This window comes from Paroedura picta, unplaced genomic scaffold (genome assembly GCF_049243985.1).
Source record: "Paroedura picta isolate Pp20150507F unplaced genomic scaffold, Ppicta_v3.0 Ppicta_v3_sca25, whole genome shotgun sequence".
NCBI classification, from domain to species: Eukaryota; Metazoa; Chordata; class Lepidosauria; order Squamata; family Gekkonidae; genus Paroedura; species Paroedura picta.
This window is the reverse complement of record NW_027518622.1, coordinates 154,514-171,512: the sequence shown is the minus strand read 5'-3', so window position 1 is coordinate 171,512 and position 16,999 is coordinate 154,514. Positions and strand designations below refer to the sequence as shown.

The following is a 16,999-nucleotide window of genomic DNA, read 5'->3' as shown; positions in this document are numbered from 1 at the left end:
CAATCAGGTAAACACATTTACACCTTCAGATGATTATGGCACAAGGAAGCTCGCTTGATCTCAACCAGGGCCAGAGTTTTCTCCATCCTGGCCCCTACCTGATGGAACGAGCTCCCAGAGGAGACCAGGGCCCTGACAGAACTCAAACTGTTCTGCAGGGCCTGCAAAAGGGTGCTCGTCCGTCAGGCATTTGGTTGAGGTTAACCTGAACACCACTTCACTTTGGTCTCTAAGCCTCCCTCCTATGGCAATCACTGCAGATCTGTCCAACCCACTGGATCATCAGTGTGCATTGATTTAATGTTTAACCCACTGTTTTATCATTCTATGGAATGGTGTATCATTCCCTTTATTCTAATGCTCTATCATTCTACTATGCTGTTTGCTGTTATCACTGTATTACTGTTATAAATATTACTGTATTGTTCCTGTTTTACGTAAACTGCCCTGAGCCTTTGGGGAGGGCGGTACATACATACATACATACATACATACATACATACATACATACATACATACATACATACATACATACATACATACACTCACACACAAACAGACAAACAGACAAATAAATAAATGGTTATTCTAGAATGAAGATACTCAGAATTTGGGAACATTAACAAAATTTTATTATGAAAACACATAGAAATGTCTGTTTCACTGTGTCAAGAGGAACCAGAAAGAAAATAAATTTTATTAGTTTACAACAGCTTTTCTTTCTACAAGCCACTACCAAATAAGCAGTGGTGTATGGATGTGAGTGCATCAAATGACCCAAACTGACATAGGAAAAGCAATGAACATGGCAGCTGCCTTCATGTGCACCTGTCATTACATGTGTTTGCTGTTTTAACCACACTCCCCACAAATTCTTTTTGGTAGCTTATAGCAGCATGGGGAGATTGACAAGCTGCTCATGATGCCAAATGAGGCTTAAATTGAAAACAGTGGATTTTGTTGGACCAGAGTATCAAAGTGTCTCTTTTAACTTCATTTTTGTTATAGGAATGTCTAGGCTCTAGAGGTAATCAATCATATCTCAATTTCTATTAGTGTATAAGGACATTATTCCTGAAGATATAATATGTTAGCAGAAAGAACATTTGATATAATCTCCATCTACTTTCCAGTTTCAGCATTCAAATAACGCACAATCATGCATCCCTTTCTCTTCCAGGCAGCAAGGCTCTTTGTTTGCATATTACATGAATATTCTACCTCTTTTCTGTCTTGGAACCCAGCGCAGCATCCACTGAAGGCAACGGTCAGGGAAAACCTGCTGAGCATTGGTAGCATTATTTGTTTCCCAACCAGACCCTGGTACTCTTACAGCTCCATCATACCGCGAATTACTCCCTGAAACCAGTGGGCTTAGACTGGACTAACTCTGCATAGTCTTGTACTGTTAATGGAGCCATTAACCTTCTTCCTCTTACAAGGAATGTAAAGAAATATGGGCACATTACAGCAACAAAAATTCCATAACCTTCATAGGAGATTTCTGACTCCTGTCCAAGGCTATCTAAACATATATTTTCTTAGTTATAAACAGTCTTCCTGGATTCCATATTTTAAAAATAAATCTGTAAAAAATAAGAAGAATGTTGAGGCTTCATTTCTCAAACATTTTAAATATGAAATGGCATAATTAACCCTAAATCCAAAACAGATTAAGAAAACTAAAGAGATCATAAGGAGCATGGAATTAGAGTCATTTAAGGAAATGGGAAGTTTAGATTCAAATACTTCAAAAGCTACTTCTGCTTTCTTGTACCTGACAGATAGGAAGGTTTGTTTACCTCATTGACATAGGTTGAAATCCTACTTTCCTAGGACAAAGATTGAGTCCCGCGGTACCTTTAAGACCAGCAAAGTTTATACCCAGAATTAAACTTGGTTGATCTTAAAGATGTCATGGGACTCAAACTGTTTCAGACCAACAGGGCTGCCCTCCTGCGTCTACATGCCTAGGAGTAAGCCCCACTGAATAACATGGCATTTACTTTTGAGTAGGCTTTCTTAAGACTGCTTCCAATAGATTAATATTCAGAAAATCCATGTATAAAACCTGTAATAAATTGTGAACATGACCACCCCACCCAAAATGGCTGAATGAATGTGTGGGGAGAAAAGGAAACACTGCCAGTTAATGGCATCACAGCAACTCAAGATTTGTAAAGATAAAAATATTCATGTGAAAAACAAATCTTCAGTACTAATATTCTGCTGATATTCTGCTTTCCTCCAACAGTTATAGTTTCTGCTCATGTGAGTAGCCTGTTCCAGTCTTGTTGAAAGAAAGCTTCCCTCTGAGCAGTAACCGAGTTATTAGGTACAACCTTCATTTTGTGATGCAGAAATAGTTAACTGAGAGTAAGGGATCATTCTAGATACCTTGTTCAGTAGTTCAGTCTATGTACTTGAAAATGCCTAGTTGTTTTTAAATTCTTACTTTAGTTGCTTCTGATTAAGAAAGCACAAGGAAAAAAATAAGACTATTAGCCTAAGAAAACCTATTTTTAGCAATGATTTAGCCAAAGTTCAGATACACTATTCCAGCCCAGGGAGTGCACACTATTCCAGCCCAGGGAGTGCACAACCCGACACTTAGTGCACACTTTTTCATGCTCCAGTTCTCAAATAAAACCTCTGTGTCTGCAAGGGTTTCCCCGTGTACTGCTGTGTCAGGGAAATTCCACAGGTATCTCTTTGCATTCCAAGAGCTGTCACCACCCTTATGTTAATAAGGGAAACTGTTGCATATGAAAGCATTGTATGCATCAGCATATTTTTAGAAGCCTGGATGGGAACTAGTCAGCAAGTTCAGATTGCTTAGGGGGCCAACATACATTCCCTTAGTACATTTCCACCCATGTAGAAGGCACATTATCTGAGCATATGTCTGCACCAAATCAGTGAACATTTCCCCCTCCTTGCAATTAATTAAACATTAACATGTTTAATTAATTGCAAGAAGGGGGAAATGTTCACTGATTTGGGTTGAGAATTACTTGGAGAATTTGGAGGTGTGCCAGCTGTGGGTTGAGAAATACTTGGAGAATTTGGAGGTGGAGCTGGGAATGGGCGGAATTTGGGGCAGGGAGGAGCAGCAACTTTCTCCAGGGAAACGAATCTCTCTAGTCCAGAGATGAGCTATAATTCCAGGGGATCACAAAGTCCTCATCTGGGGACTGGCATCTTTAAACTCAAGCCAGGATTAGTTTTTAGAAAAATATGGAATTTACAGACATTAAGGCCAGCAAAGCAAAATATGAAGCATAGCAACTCTGCCTAGGAGAGGTGGAATATGTTGACACCCGCACCCCCACATTAGTTATCTAGCACTGGAGTCTCCAGCCTTGTAAGGCCTCACACTTTTGGAATTTTGTGCAAGGTTAGTGGGTGCTATGACAAAATGGCTGTCACCATGGATGTGGCCAATCATAAAATGGCTACCTCCTGGGCAGGGCCAATCACAAAAGGCAATCCCTGTTGGAATAGGCAAGATCTGCAATGTTCACGATTCAACAATATAAAGAGTGTCCTGCAGTGAACACTGGAAGAAATGTGTGTTTAGCATAGTTAGAATAGGAACTTTTTCTAGTGTCCTGATTGACTTAATGGGAGGCTTCCTGCTCCTTTGAGCGTACTTCTTCCCTGCTTGCCTCCAGAATGACTGCAGACAACAGTTAGTTCTCTCCCTCCCTCTTTATATACTTAGTTGTCTCTCTTCATAATAAAACCATTTTATTCTTTTAAGCAGGATAGAGCTCTGCTATCTTCGCACATTAAAACTCTGGCAACAGTTGTAAGTCCAGGTGGGGAAAGGAAAGCAGAAAACCCTCCTACTACTTTGTAGAGCTCACAGCCATACTGAGCAGCTGAGAGGTTTTTTTAAGGTCAGTCTATGAGACTACATGAGGCTGTGAGATGGGTCAGGAAACACTAGACATAGCTAATGTTTCAAGTTTCCTGCTTTGCTAACCAGTTAGCTGGTAGCAACCTAAACTCAAGGAAGAAGCAGATGCTGGAAACCAACCCCTCCCACCCTCCAAGCTAGGCACCATGCTGGGGGCTGCTGATTTATTCTCTGGACCCATATAATTCACCAAACTGAAGGTGTAGGAACATTAGAAGACCTCTCCTTATATGATAAGAATATACTGAAGACCAAGCATTTTATTTCCAGTAATCACCAGCTAGATATCTCTGAGAGGTTCATATCTGATAGGTCCCAATAATAAACATAAAAATTTGCTTGCATTTTATATGACGCCATAAGGTAAAGGTATCCCCTGTGCAAGCACCAGGTCATGTCTGACCCTAGGGGTTTTGCCCTCTAGCGTTTTCTTGGCAGACTCAATACAGGGTGGTTTGCCAGTGCCTTCCCCAGTCATTACCGTTTACCCCTCAACAAGCTGGGTACTCATTTTACCAACCTCGGAAGGATGGAAGGCTGAGTAGACCTTGAGCCGGCTGCTGGGATCGAACTCCCAGCCTCATGGGCAGAACTTTCAGACTGCATGTCTGCTGCCTTACCACTCTGTGCCACAAGAGGCTCATATGATGCCATAGCTCTTTCTAAAAGAAGAGGAAAAGGAAGCTTTAGCAAATTCTATTTAACCAAATAGGGAGCATGGGTAAAACTAGTGGCAAAAAAATTTCAAGATGAATTGAGACTTCTGAATTTACATTTGCGGTTGTTTTATAAACTGATTTTCCCCCTATGTTGCACCCAGAATCTGCAACAAAAGTGACCACAGAGATTTCTGCTACCTTTATATACACAGAAATTTGTATGGTATGTTCTACATTTCACAAAACTCCTAATGTATGTCAAAATGCATGGTGTCTTTATTTTGATTCTCTGCAGAACATTATGCCCTTGTAAGAAAGCCTTAATTTTATGTCAGTTAGGAGTCAAAATTAGGAGTTGTATGCAAATATGTATTACTTCTCCACAACCTCAAAATGTTTCTTAGAATGAGCAATCAAGTGACCCTAGGAGTGGGAATGGTTCCTTTCTCCACTCCCCAATGGCCGTTTTCCCAAAATGAAAGCAAGCAGCTGGAGATGGGGGTTAATAGCTGGTAAGGAAAATATAAGCATTACACCTGCTGTGCTGTTCCCCATTGGAAGCTGTCTTTGGGTTAAACAATTATGCTGGGGGAAAGCCACATGCAACTGTGGGAAATGTCTTGCTTGATTCTGAGCTACCATTTGTTGCCAGGCCAGTGCTCAGCAGCTACTCTGGGAGAGGAGAAGAATCTCAACCGCAACTCTCCATTCCTTGCAGACAGTAGCACCGGGTATTCTCGGGGACATCACCCCATCCACACATGGCTTATGCTGCAGTCAAAACCAACCGCAGATGAAACCAACCAAGAAGAAAGAGGTTTGAAACTGGCATCACTTGGAACCACTCTCTCCAACATTTCTTATGTAAAATACTTCATATGTTACAACAAACCATCTTCAAAGTTGTTTAAGATGGAGTGATTTAAAACCAAAAGTATGCTTCTACTGGGAGCAAGATTTGTACCTGACAATCATTTCTAGTAAACGATAATAGCATCAGTGCTGTTTTCTTTGGTCTCTTTGCACTAAATTTATTTTAAGGCAATTAAAAAGACCAATATAATAGGCAAACATTTTGTACAAAAATACAAAAATTTAAAAGCTTTTAAAAGTATATTCTATATTATTGATCAGACTTGGACTATATATATTTTTATATAAAATTTATATATATTTATAAATGTATATTTATATAATTTGCCTATATTGGGATTTTATGACTTGGATGTTGTGTGTATGCAGTAACTTCAAACAGTTTTACTACAGTGGCAAAGTTATTACTTGTAGCCAGCTTGGCATTGTCCATTTCTGACAGGAACATTTTTTTTTGTATCTGTACTCTTCAAGGTTGAGAAGGATTAAGAGCTGATTCAGTCCAATTGCATTTCCAATAAATGCTTTTGTGCAACAGGTTCTAAAAGCCCCTGAAAATTAGAAGACAAGGAGAACAATTTGTGCAGGTGGCTTTTGCTCATCAAAACCAGTTCTCAGTGCTCCCTCTTTTGGACAGGTGATTATTCACTCCCAGAGGATTTTTTGTTTGTTTCTTTCTTTGAAGAAATAGTCATTTTCATCTTGAAGCTCACAGTTACAATCCTGAAGGCTGAGCTAAAGTTGGAAAGGAAAACAACAAATTAAACTCATAGAAATGTAAAAGGTTTTTAAAGCCCACAAATGAAGGAGAAAAGTTGCTAAATAGTGCTTCTTTGCTCCCCAGATTTATCATACTGTTTCCGCAGCTGCAAAAGATGCCACAATGGTCTCCCTAATGTTTCAAGGAATAACAAACCTTTCACGCAAAAACTGGGCTCTTAAGGAGCTGATTCAAACGTTTTCCTTGTTTGCTGCATGGATTGAGAACCCTCGGAAAATGCAGTGTCTCCCCCTTCCCTGGGAGGGAATTCGCAGTTATCCAATGAGGAACCTCAGGATTCGAATCTGCTTCCTCCTGCATCCCCACCTCAAGTGATGATGTATCAACTCCAACCAATAATCTGTCTCTCCTCCCGCCCTCCCCCTCCCCTCCATATTATTTTTGGGGTGGGGAATCAAGACAACATGTTACAACCCGACATCATTACAACCCAAATTTGCAGTAACAATAGCACAGGCTTCTAGGAATGCGTCAGAAAATTAAAAGTAAAAAATGAGGACTCCACATTCCCACACCTCCCACGCCTCTTCCTCTAGTATCTGGAAGAAGAAGAGTTGGTTCTTATATGCTGCTTTTCTCTACCCAAAGGAGCCTCAAAGCGGCTTACGTTTGCCTTCCCTTTCCTCTCCCCACAACAGACACCCTGTGAGGTGGGTGAGGCTAAGAGAGCCCTGATATTACTTTCGTCTAAATGGAGTTTATGGTTTAAGGTGCAGCAGGCCACTTTGTAACTTTTGTGCAGAAAAACAGTTGTGTGCCAGTGTCTGAGGTGCTTTGTTTTCATGCATGTATGGTGACTGAGCATACAGCAACACAAGAAGACCCTCCCCCCCATTGCTTAGGTGATTTGAGTGCCATAGGAATCGAGGGATGGGGTTTATGATATTAATTTTTTAAAAAAAAACTTTTGGTTGTGTTATGGTGTGTGTTTTTGCACATGCTCAGACCCAAAAGAAGGGGGATACATGATGGGAGGCAGGACCACCCACTCTCCCCAGAAAATGCAAAACAAATGCAACGACTGGAGTCCTGACTAGTGATGGGGGAAAACCACAGATGCAGAAGGCCAGTTGCAAATTCAGAGTCTATGTTTAGAATCTGATGTGGTGAAAAGGCACTGGCAAATCATAGCTCAAAATGATGAAAACTTGACAGGTAAGAATTAGCTGGTACGGAAAGTTCATCATTATCCTGACAAATTATTTTCTGCAAATGTTTCCCCCATGCTATTTTCCCTGGGTCAGGGTTTCTGTAAGTCTCCCTTCCGTTCAGCAAAGCATTCTGAGATAAACACAGGTTGTGAGCCAGCATAATGTAGACTGATACTGAGAAGACTCAAGTTCAAACCCCAATTTTTAATCTAGAGTTTTACAGTGTTGTTTAGGAAATACAATTGTTGGGGGAAGAACCATGTGCATGGCATTCAGCTCCTTAGAGCAGTGGTACCCAACCTTTTTATCACCCGCTTGACAATTTTACTGTGGCCCAGGGGGCCTTTTGCCAAGGGACGTCGCCGCCGCCTGAGCCCCTGCTCCGCCCACCGGCGCCCCTGACTTCCCGCTGCCCACTGCGGGGCACTGCCAGCAGCAGCTGCCCAGTGCCATGCCGAGGGGAGCCCCAGTCATGGCCACTGCCGGAGAGCACCGAAAGTGAGCTGGCAGCAGAGTGGCAGGGCAGCCCCTGAGGCAGTAGCCGGGTATGAGGATGAGGAGGAGCCGCGGCCCGGTGCCGACTGATCCATGAACCAGTACCGATTCCAGGACTGGGGGTTGGGGACAGCTGCCTTAGAGGAAGGGTGGTGTCCAGCCTGGTTGAGCTTGTGGGCGTTTTTACCATTCTGAAATTTAGTACTAAGTTCCATTAGAAAATGACTGCCATGTCATAAGCTCCATCATAAAATGCTGGGAAGATCTAAGCCAAGAGGTAGCTGGGTTTTTTGGGAAAGTGCACCCCATCTGCCCTGGATTTGTGCTCCTGCATGGCAGTGAGGGAGGCAAGGTTCCCCTGCGGGGTGACGTGGGCCTTAAAATCTTTGTTAAGACCGTTGGTACGCAATACCACATTCTTAAAAATAAAAACAATGTCCAAAGAAGCTCTGCTACACAGGCATTTTTTTTGTCCCTTCTAGGATGCTGTACTCAGATGTGGGTAGTTAGGAGCCGGGCCAGCCACATGGCCCAGGCCCAACATGGCCCTGTTGATGCCTGGGACAAAAAAAAGGGAACATAGATTTATCTGTGTTTCCTTGTGGCAGGGTCTGAGGGTCTGAGTTGGGCTAGGCCTGTGACAGTCCAGCACTGACATCATGTGGAAGTGGGAATTTGGCCTGATCTGCAACAAGCGGTGAGTCAGGCCAAATTCCTGGTGCAGAAAAGGTCCAGGATTAGGTCAATGTTTTGCAAGGCAATCAACAGGTGAGGGCTGTTTTTCCCCATTCAAGAGCTTCTAGATTTTTTACCCAAGACACAAGAATCAAGTGGGTGGTGTGATCTCCCGGGATATCACATTCTGTATCACTGAGGCTGACAATCAATAGAAAGTGCTGGAATCTCCTTATATGTAGAATGTATTTACATGCCAAGGCTGCAAACTTAAAAGCACTTTCCTGGAAGTAAGTCCCCCTGAGTAAAATAGGACTTCTTATTAGACCTACCCTATATACTCGCATATAAGGCTAGTTTTTCAGCATCCTTTTTCACACTGAAAAAGCCCTTCTCGGCTTATACGCGGGTACATAAAGTAACTGAAATAAAAGCCTGCTCCAGCCAGCCAATTGTTTCATTGCCTTTTGCAAATGTGTACTGCAAGCTCTGGCAGCTTGTAGGACATCAATGGTTTGACTGAAGGACTCTGATATTTTTTTCCTTTTGCCTTCAGTGGCAAAAGGAATGGCAATGCTGAATGGGAGAGCATGTGATAATGGAGCATTTCCCACCCTCGGCTTATATGCGAGTCAATACATTTGCCCAGATTTTGTGGTAAAATTAGGTACCTCAGTTTATAAGCAGGTTGGTTTATATGAGAGTATATATGGGACTTAGGACTGCTCCCTAAGAAAGCTTCCTCAAGTGTTGTTCAAATAATACTGACAAAGGAAAATACAATTTCCCCTTTAACAACAACAATTACAATTGGGAACAATACTCCTGTAGTAGACAACGTACTTGGATAGCTGCATTGGGCTACTAATCCTAAATCTCCTTTTATGAAAGCAAGTGTTACATTTGATTATTTTTATGTAGCTTAACTTACTGATTGGCTTACCTTTGTCCACCTCTTGTTCACAAATAAAACTGTTAACATCTTCACAGTGAAAGTCATTCCACAACCCAGCATGGATCAAACCAGCACAATCTTCACCTGGTCCGTGCCCATGGTTCCAGTTGTCAGGCTGCCCAGACTTCCAGTTTCTTTCAGCAAAAGAAATAATGGATTATTTATTGAAAAGCAGCATGATGTTGCAACAGAAGTGACTAACAGTAAAGCAAAAGCAAAACAACAAAAATCCCAGCTCAGTTCTGAATACAAAATACACTCCTTGACGTGATGCTCTGTGGAAATAGAAAACAGCTGGGCTGCCAAGAGAATCAATCCAACAAGCTGCCAAGGCTTAAGGGCCTAAAATTAGAAATTTGTGCTTTGTTTTTATTTGGGGATGTTTATGGATATGAAAGGGATAAGCACAATCCATAGGACTGCATTTGTCTAACATCTCCAAATTAGCTACTGATTTACTATTAGCTATTGGATTTACATCCCTGACCTCAAATCAAAAGAAAGCCAACAGTTTCTTGTTATCAAGTACAGAGAAAGAAACAAAACAGAGAATACTAAGATATGACAAATGAATTCATATTAATATGTCACCATCCAACAAGAAGTGACCCGTGGCAGTAGCTGGGTACTGGGTTTATTTATGAGTTCCCCTCCCCCCACAGCTATTGTTATGTCTTTAGAAAGAAAGATTTATCATCTATCATTGTATGTTATACTTTTGATAGTGAATGGACAGTCATAAAGATTTTAAAGTCTTTATAAAGTAGTTTAGAGGTGCACTAAAGAGACCTTGCTTGATAGGTCCACAATTCTTGACTGTTTTCATTTAATAAATAAAATGTGCTTTCCTCACAGCTTGAAAATCTCATCTTTTTTGAAAAAGCAGCACAAGAAATCTGTGGTTACTGTCTGAAATGGAGCCATAAAGAACATGCCTGACCCACTCAAAGTGGCTGAATGAATCTGTGGGCAGTCATGGTACTTTCCAGAAGTAACAAGTGAAGTCCGGCTGAGTTGACTGACAGTGTTGAGGTCAAAAGGGTACAGGGAAAATACAACATAAGGTAAATACTGAGCATCGAAAGCTACAGGTTATTTTTTAACCCTTTATGTCTGAGGGGAAAAAATGAAGGAAAATAAAACGTGAAATATCATATATCAAAACCTTGCAGCAGACAAACAGTGAGCTGTTTTTCCCCAGACCCAGCATGTTACACACTTTATGTGCTACTTTGCTATATTACAAACTGGCAGAAAAGCCCATTGCATAAAACATACAGCGGCTCTAGCCTCCACTCATGCTCCCTGGCAGAAGAGAAATCTAGTAAAGTATTACAATCAGTTGGTTTAAAATAGGTAGAAACTTTAAACCTGTTTTCATCAGTTTTATGCACATACATGTCCAAAACATTTATACATGTAATTACTGATTGTAATACTTTACTAGATTTCTCTTCTTACCACCCTAAACATTTGAAAGAGAACCTCCCTGTGGGCCAGTTTTTAAGACATCGTAGAATTAACAGATAAAGTTAAGATAAAGTTTTGGATTTTCATGAGTAATTACATGCAAATGACACCAATATATGGAGTTATACTGTTTCAGTGTGCAGTCGGTCAGAAACTGCCAAAGGTTTTATCAGTGTAAAATAATGAATCTATCAAATTATATTTTTGGAAGATCTAGTTTGGTGCCAAACTGCAGTGAAACCATGTGATAAGAAGAGAAAGCTCAGTGGGAAAGATGGATCCTGCATTTGCTCAGGATTGGCCTGCAGCACAACAATGTATGCCCTGAGCTCAGTTCAAAGGCATTTGTCTCTGACTGAGTATCCAGTTAGTTTAAAAAGAAAAATAGAAAAACTTTAATTCTATCACTGTCCTATACCTTTCAGAGAGGATTCCTATTTCATATAAAATTATGGTTACTGTCTGACATGTCAACAAACAGACTTTTAAAATGAACAGTTATAAATACACATTAAAAGAAGGAAATATATAAAACAGGGTCAGGGGAAGAAAGGTCTGATATCCACCTTTGATTTACAATAATAGTCTACAATGAGCTTCTAGGCAACCAGTGTCATAATACTGTATGGTTCTACAATTCTTTTAATCAATATTCAGTTTTCTTTTCGGCAAGAAAATTAACCCTTGTAGCTTTATTGTTGTTAAAGGAGAGAGTTTGAGTGAGAAAAAAATAGCAGAAGGCAAATAACCTTTCCAGGTAAAGATTTGTTTTTAAAGGTTCTAGCAAAATTTCCCATTTTGGGAACAACAGCAAGAACAGGAGCAGAAGATGCTCTTCCTACACTTACGTATATCCTGGTGACGTGCCATCCAGCCACAACCACTCATCTTCCCGCTCTGAGTCTGTGAGGCCAATCCAGAAGCTTCCTTTTCCAGCTATCTGTTTTTTAAGCCATTGCTGTGAACGCAAGAAAGTATTGGTTGCACTGGGCTGCATCAGAATATATAAAGACCGTTTCTGCACTAGGCTGCAGACTGGAGTTTCAGCGGGGACAGGTTGCCCCGCCTCTTCCTGCTCCCACACAGGAGAGCATTTAGCCTGGTAGACATCATCCGGCCTGGATTTGTGGTCCCGCACAGGAGCCACAGCAGCGAAGTTCCCAGTGTAGAAATGGTCTAAGAAGCACTCATGTGACTATTTGTTCTGAAGCTATGAAAGCATGATCTGGCCTTAGAAATTACTTCATATCATCACAGTTTTTTAATGACTTAACAGGTCACATATACTGCCTGCTGATATGGGTGGTTCAGACATGCATGAACTTAAGGTGACTTATCAACAGTTACTGGTAGAATTACTCCACAGAAAAACATCATGGTCATTTGAGATGATGTGAGGCATATTCATATTCTACATATACATATGGATTAATCTGCTCCCATGATTTCCCCAGTTTTCATAGCAATAAAAGAGTATATCTAGCAAAACAAAATATAATGGCCAGATAATAAGACTGTAGAAATCTAGAAGGAAGGGGAAACAGCAACAAAATCCCTTTAAGATTAATTGCTGGGGTTAAGGAACTAAGAGGACAACTCACATCTTATCCATTGCTCCTGCTAGGTTGAATGCATGCATTCATTAATTGAGAGGACAAAGAATGGTTGTACATAGCTTTTCTGTTGCCTTTAGTGTCCTCCTCATGGACAACACACCACCAGGAGAAGATATTAACAAGTCCTCAACTCTCTTTAGTGTGCACACAGCTTCCTTTCAAAAACTTATGACCCTGTCATAAGATGCCCAATGCTAATAGAATTAAAAAGTTTACATTATTTTTAGTTTTTATCTCTGAACACTATAAGTCTGATAGGGCCAAGTCACATGAGCTGTGATTGATCTCCTGAAGTGCTTAAAGAAAACTGAAAAGAAATAACAATACAGCTTCAGGAAATTGCTGATGTCTGGAGCAGCTGTGCATGATGGCTGGGTGTTTTCTACCCTCTGCCTCCTGATTAAAATACCTTCTCCTCAACTGTTTTCTAGAAAAAATTGTCCCACCAGCATTTGCCAAAAGCAGCTTTGAGGGTATGTGTGATTTTGATCAAGTCATGGAGGGAAATGGACAAACATCCCTTCCCCCATTATGGGAGCATTTTAGGACTGTTTTTTAAGTTGCAAGGTGATGGGTCACGGTTTTGATTTGTTTGTCACTGAAAGAAAGCATCAGTAGATCCTACTGACTTTTTAGTCTTACATGACTGTCACTGTCACTATTTCCTGAGGAACGGTCATATTTTATTGTTCCTCTGTGTAAAGTTCTACTGACTTTTGGGTGTAACTGACACCAGCAGACTTCTGATGTTTAGGTATCTTTTCTGTTGAGAGGAGTCCTCAACTAAAGTGTCAGCATCTCTAGATATAGGAACACCAGCTATAGCTTTGTACCTGCTCATCTTTGCTGTTTATGAAAACCAAATGTGAGGATGTTTCTTCACAGGAATGTTTTGCTCCTTCAAAAATGTCTCTTTCTGATGAAAAGTAGTAACAATTGCCCGTAAAATTCTTCCAGTTAACAGGACAACCTGAAATATAAAATATGAAGCAAAAATTGCCGTTATTAGATCTATGCCTTTTTTTTAAGTACAATGATATTTAACAATTTAATAATACTTCAGGTTCTAGAACAGTATGGAAGAAATATTATATTACTCAAAACACTGTTCAGGGCAGGGGAGAACAAAAACACTTTATACTACTGCCCTATCATCTGTGAATAGACTTGAAAACGCTTTGTTGTTTCAGTATGGGGCAGAGTCTGCACTTATTTTCTTTATTCCATTGTCAATCCTGTTGAATTCAGATCGCTTTGAACTCGGGTCTTCCTCTCCCCCCCCCTCCCCATTAAAACAGGAAAGTCTTCTGCACGTGGTTAGGGTAGTTCAGAAGGGGGGGGGGGAGCCAAGCCTCTTTCTTTCTTTTCTTGAAGGAGGGGGGGAAGAGGAGCCAAGCAGGGAGCCTCTTTCTTTTCTTGGAGGGGGTGGGGGAGAGGATTGAAAAAGGCAGAGAAGGGAGAAAAAATCCAGGACCGACAGAAGTTGAGAGAAATTAGGGGCTTCTCCTTTAAGGCAAGTGTGTCACATGACCAGGTGTAGCCTATCAGAGGTTCTCTACTACGGAGCTTTCTTTCTCAATCTGGATATTAAGGATTTAAAGCAGTCTGAGATATCGTACAATAAAGGTAGGGTCACTCCGGATCAATCCTTCTTGCCGCAGAAGGAAAATTCAAATCGCCCAAAATCCAAACGGAAATCGCATTCTATATAGAGGGCAGGGACTGAATCGATCTGGGGTTGGAAGAAAAGCTCTGTGCAGTTTACACCTGGCATTACATCTGGTTTGACCCTAGAAACAGTATCCAACTCAGAAGTCACTTATATAAATCTGCTGCGGAAACAGTGGAAAAATATAGTCTATAGTTAAAGTATAGTACCCAACACTATCTCTAAGAGGAGGTCACATTGGTAGGGAATTGTGTGAGCAGCTTACCATTTGCTTCAGGAGCTGATGTTGTCACACTCTGAAGTGCCATAGGCATTCCTGGACCTGGTGGCCCAGGAGGTCCAGGTATTCCTGGTAAACCACGTGCTCCAGGCAGGCCAGGTAACCCACGAAGACCATGTATTCCTGGTTCACCAACAGTTCCTTGAAGCCCTGGCGGTCCAGGTGGACCAGGAGGGCCTGGTGGGCCATCTTTTCCAGCTATTCCAGGTGGCCCAGGATCTCCACTAGGACCTGGCAGACCAGTCTTCCCAGGTGAACCTCTTTGGCCTTTGGATCCAGGAAAACCTCTGGAACCTTTCCCACCTTTTTCCCCTGGTGGTCCAATTGGTCCAGTTGGTCCTTTTTCACCTTGTGGCCCTGGTGGTCCTGGCTCACCCTTCTCTCCTTTTTGTCCTTTGGATCCTGGAAGTCCCATAGGACCTATGAGTCCTCTGTCACCCTTGGGACCTCTCGGGCCTGGAGGGCCTAAAATAATTTTAAAATAAAGGGAAATTAGAATAGCAATGAGATTTGTAAAAATTCTATGGGTAATTCATGACTATAGCAAGGACATATTTTGATTAGATACTTGTACCAAATTTTAAACCTTTCAAATGTGATGGTTTTCCTGCCCCCTCGAACTTTAGGGAGCTTTGCTTATAATTATGCCTCCGTTACCAAAGAAATTTTCAAAGAAACTAAGTGAAACAAACAAACAAAACCACAGGAGTCTTACAATGCCTTAAAATAATAACAAGTTACAAACTTAAAATAAGCTTTTGTGGACTAGGGTCCACTTCATCTGAGGCGTGTAGCTAGACAAAAAAATCACACAAAAAAAGTTGTAAACAGCAGGGTAAAAGGTTCATGAAATGCAGAAGTTAAAGGATGAAATACAATCATGCAAAATTCAGAGGTTTTCAAGGAAATTGTTGAAACCATTCCCAATAGTAGTTGGTGATATCTCCATAGTTTCACTAAGCTGATTAATAGTAGTTTCTGTGGAATTGTAGGTTATTGTAGCCCATGGAGGATGATATACACTTCTTTATGAGTTCCATTTCAGCAGTTTCATGCTAAAGTTCGCCTCTGAAGTTCTTTTGATGAACAGTAGTAATTTAAAAATCACCAGTGCTGTCCTGGGATAACAAAATATACAGTCACAGGTTTCTGAATATTGCCATTTTTATTGTCAGATTTGTGTCTATTGTTTTTGTTTTTTTTAACATAGGGACTATTCTGCTTATCCAATGTGAAGAGCAGAAGGGCACTGTTGACATGCAAGGGCCTATTATCATATTAGAGGATGAAAAAGTGAATAAGCTCAAGATGTTACTGTTGAAGTTATTAGATCATATAATAATATTGTCTGAGAGGATACTTGGATGGAGTTGACATCTATGTCTTTCAGGGTCTGTTCCCTCTGTTTATACCTCTGTTATGTCCAGTGTTTCTGGTAAAAAGCTTTTTTAGGACAGAGGGCTGTTTGTGAGCAAGGCAAGGTCAGCTACCCATGGCAGTATTATAGGCCATGTTACATTAATTTATTTTATTCATCAGTAACAGAAAAGCTAGTTGTATAAAAAATACAATGGGCTGTAGCCTCTACTCCCCCCCCCCCCGGCAGTCCTGGCATGGCCTTGCCAGGCCGTAGCAAGGCTGGTCAGGGCAGGGGCAAGCTCAGATGGGTGCTCCCTGCCTCTACCCCACCCCACCCCCCATCCCAGCAGCCCTGCAGAGGCTGAGGCAGGGCTGCTCAGGCTGTAGTCGCCTTGCCTGACTGCTGCCTCTTCATGTGGCTGGAAGGCGGAGGAGGAGGTAGTCAGGGACAATGTGTTCCTTACCTGATTGGTCCTCTGGGGGGTGAGTGCCCTCCCCGAGGGCCAATCAGGGAATTGAAGGCAGTGAGGGGCAGGCAATCCCCTGCCTGATTGGTGCTACAGTTCAAGTGACTCCCCAGGGGCCCAATCAAGTAGATGAGGAGTTCCAACTCTTCCCACCATCCCTCTCCAACTTTATTTATGGTACAGATATAGCAGGGTTACACACAGGAAACATATAATAATATAAAATACAATTCAGTACAACAGGTACACAGACTGACTGGGTATTCCTTCTAAATACTGATATTTAAGTTTTAAATCCACTGAATTGCAGCCGGTTCAAAGAGCTTGGTCATATTTCCCTGGAAAGCACAATGCTCACATTTTTGTGACAGATGGAAAACAGTTTGGAGCACTGAATTACAACCACATTCAGGTCCTGGTATATTGCCCCATTTAAACAACAGATCTTCATAACTGCCAAAACCGTTTTGGTTTTCAATTAGCTGTCTTCCATACTTTATGTGGCAAGTCATATCCTGCAGGCCATTCATTGGTATTTATCAGGTTATGAATATCAGGTAGAACTGATGTTATCTATCTTTGCAACCAACCAACCAACCAACCAACCAACCATTCAATATTTATTTA

General features: G+C 41.3%; 1 protein-coding gene across 2 annotated transcripts in view; it reads right to left on the bottom strand.

The window, feature by feature from the left end:
* Positions 1-609: 609 nt before the first annotated feature.
* The window catches only part of LOC143828393 (collectin-12-like), a 104,276-nt gene continuing 87,886 nt past the window's right edge, over positions 610-16,999 (bottom strand). For both annotated transcript variants that reach the window (XM_077318811.1, XM_077318810.1), the window contains 5 exons: positions 14,532-15,011; positions 13,431-13,567; positions 11,830-11,939; positions 9,500-9,645; positions 610-6,189 (listed from right to left, as the gene is read on the bottom strand). In XM_077318811.1, the coding sequence (XP_077174926.1) occupies positions 6,170-6,189; positions 9,500-9,645; positions 11,830-11,939; positions 13,431-13,567; positions 14,532-15,011 (893 nt within the window). In that variant the 3' untranslated portion in view covers positions 610-6,169. The remainder of the gene's footprint in view (positions 6,190-9,499; positions 9,646-11,829; positions 11,940-13,430; positions 13,568-14,531; positions 15,012-16,999) is intronic.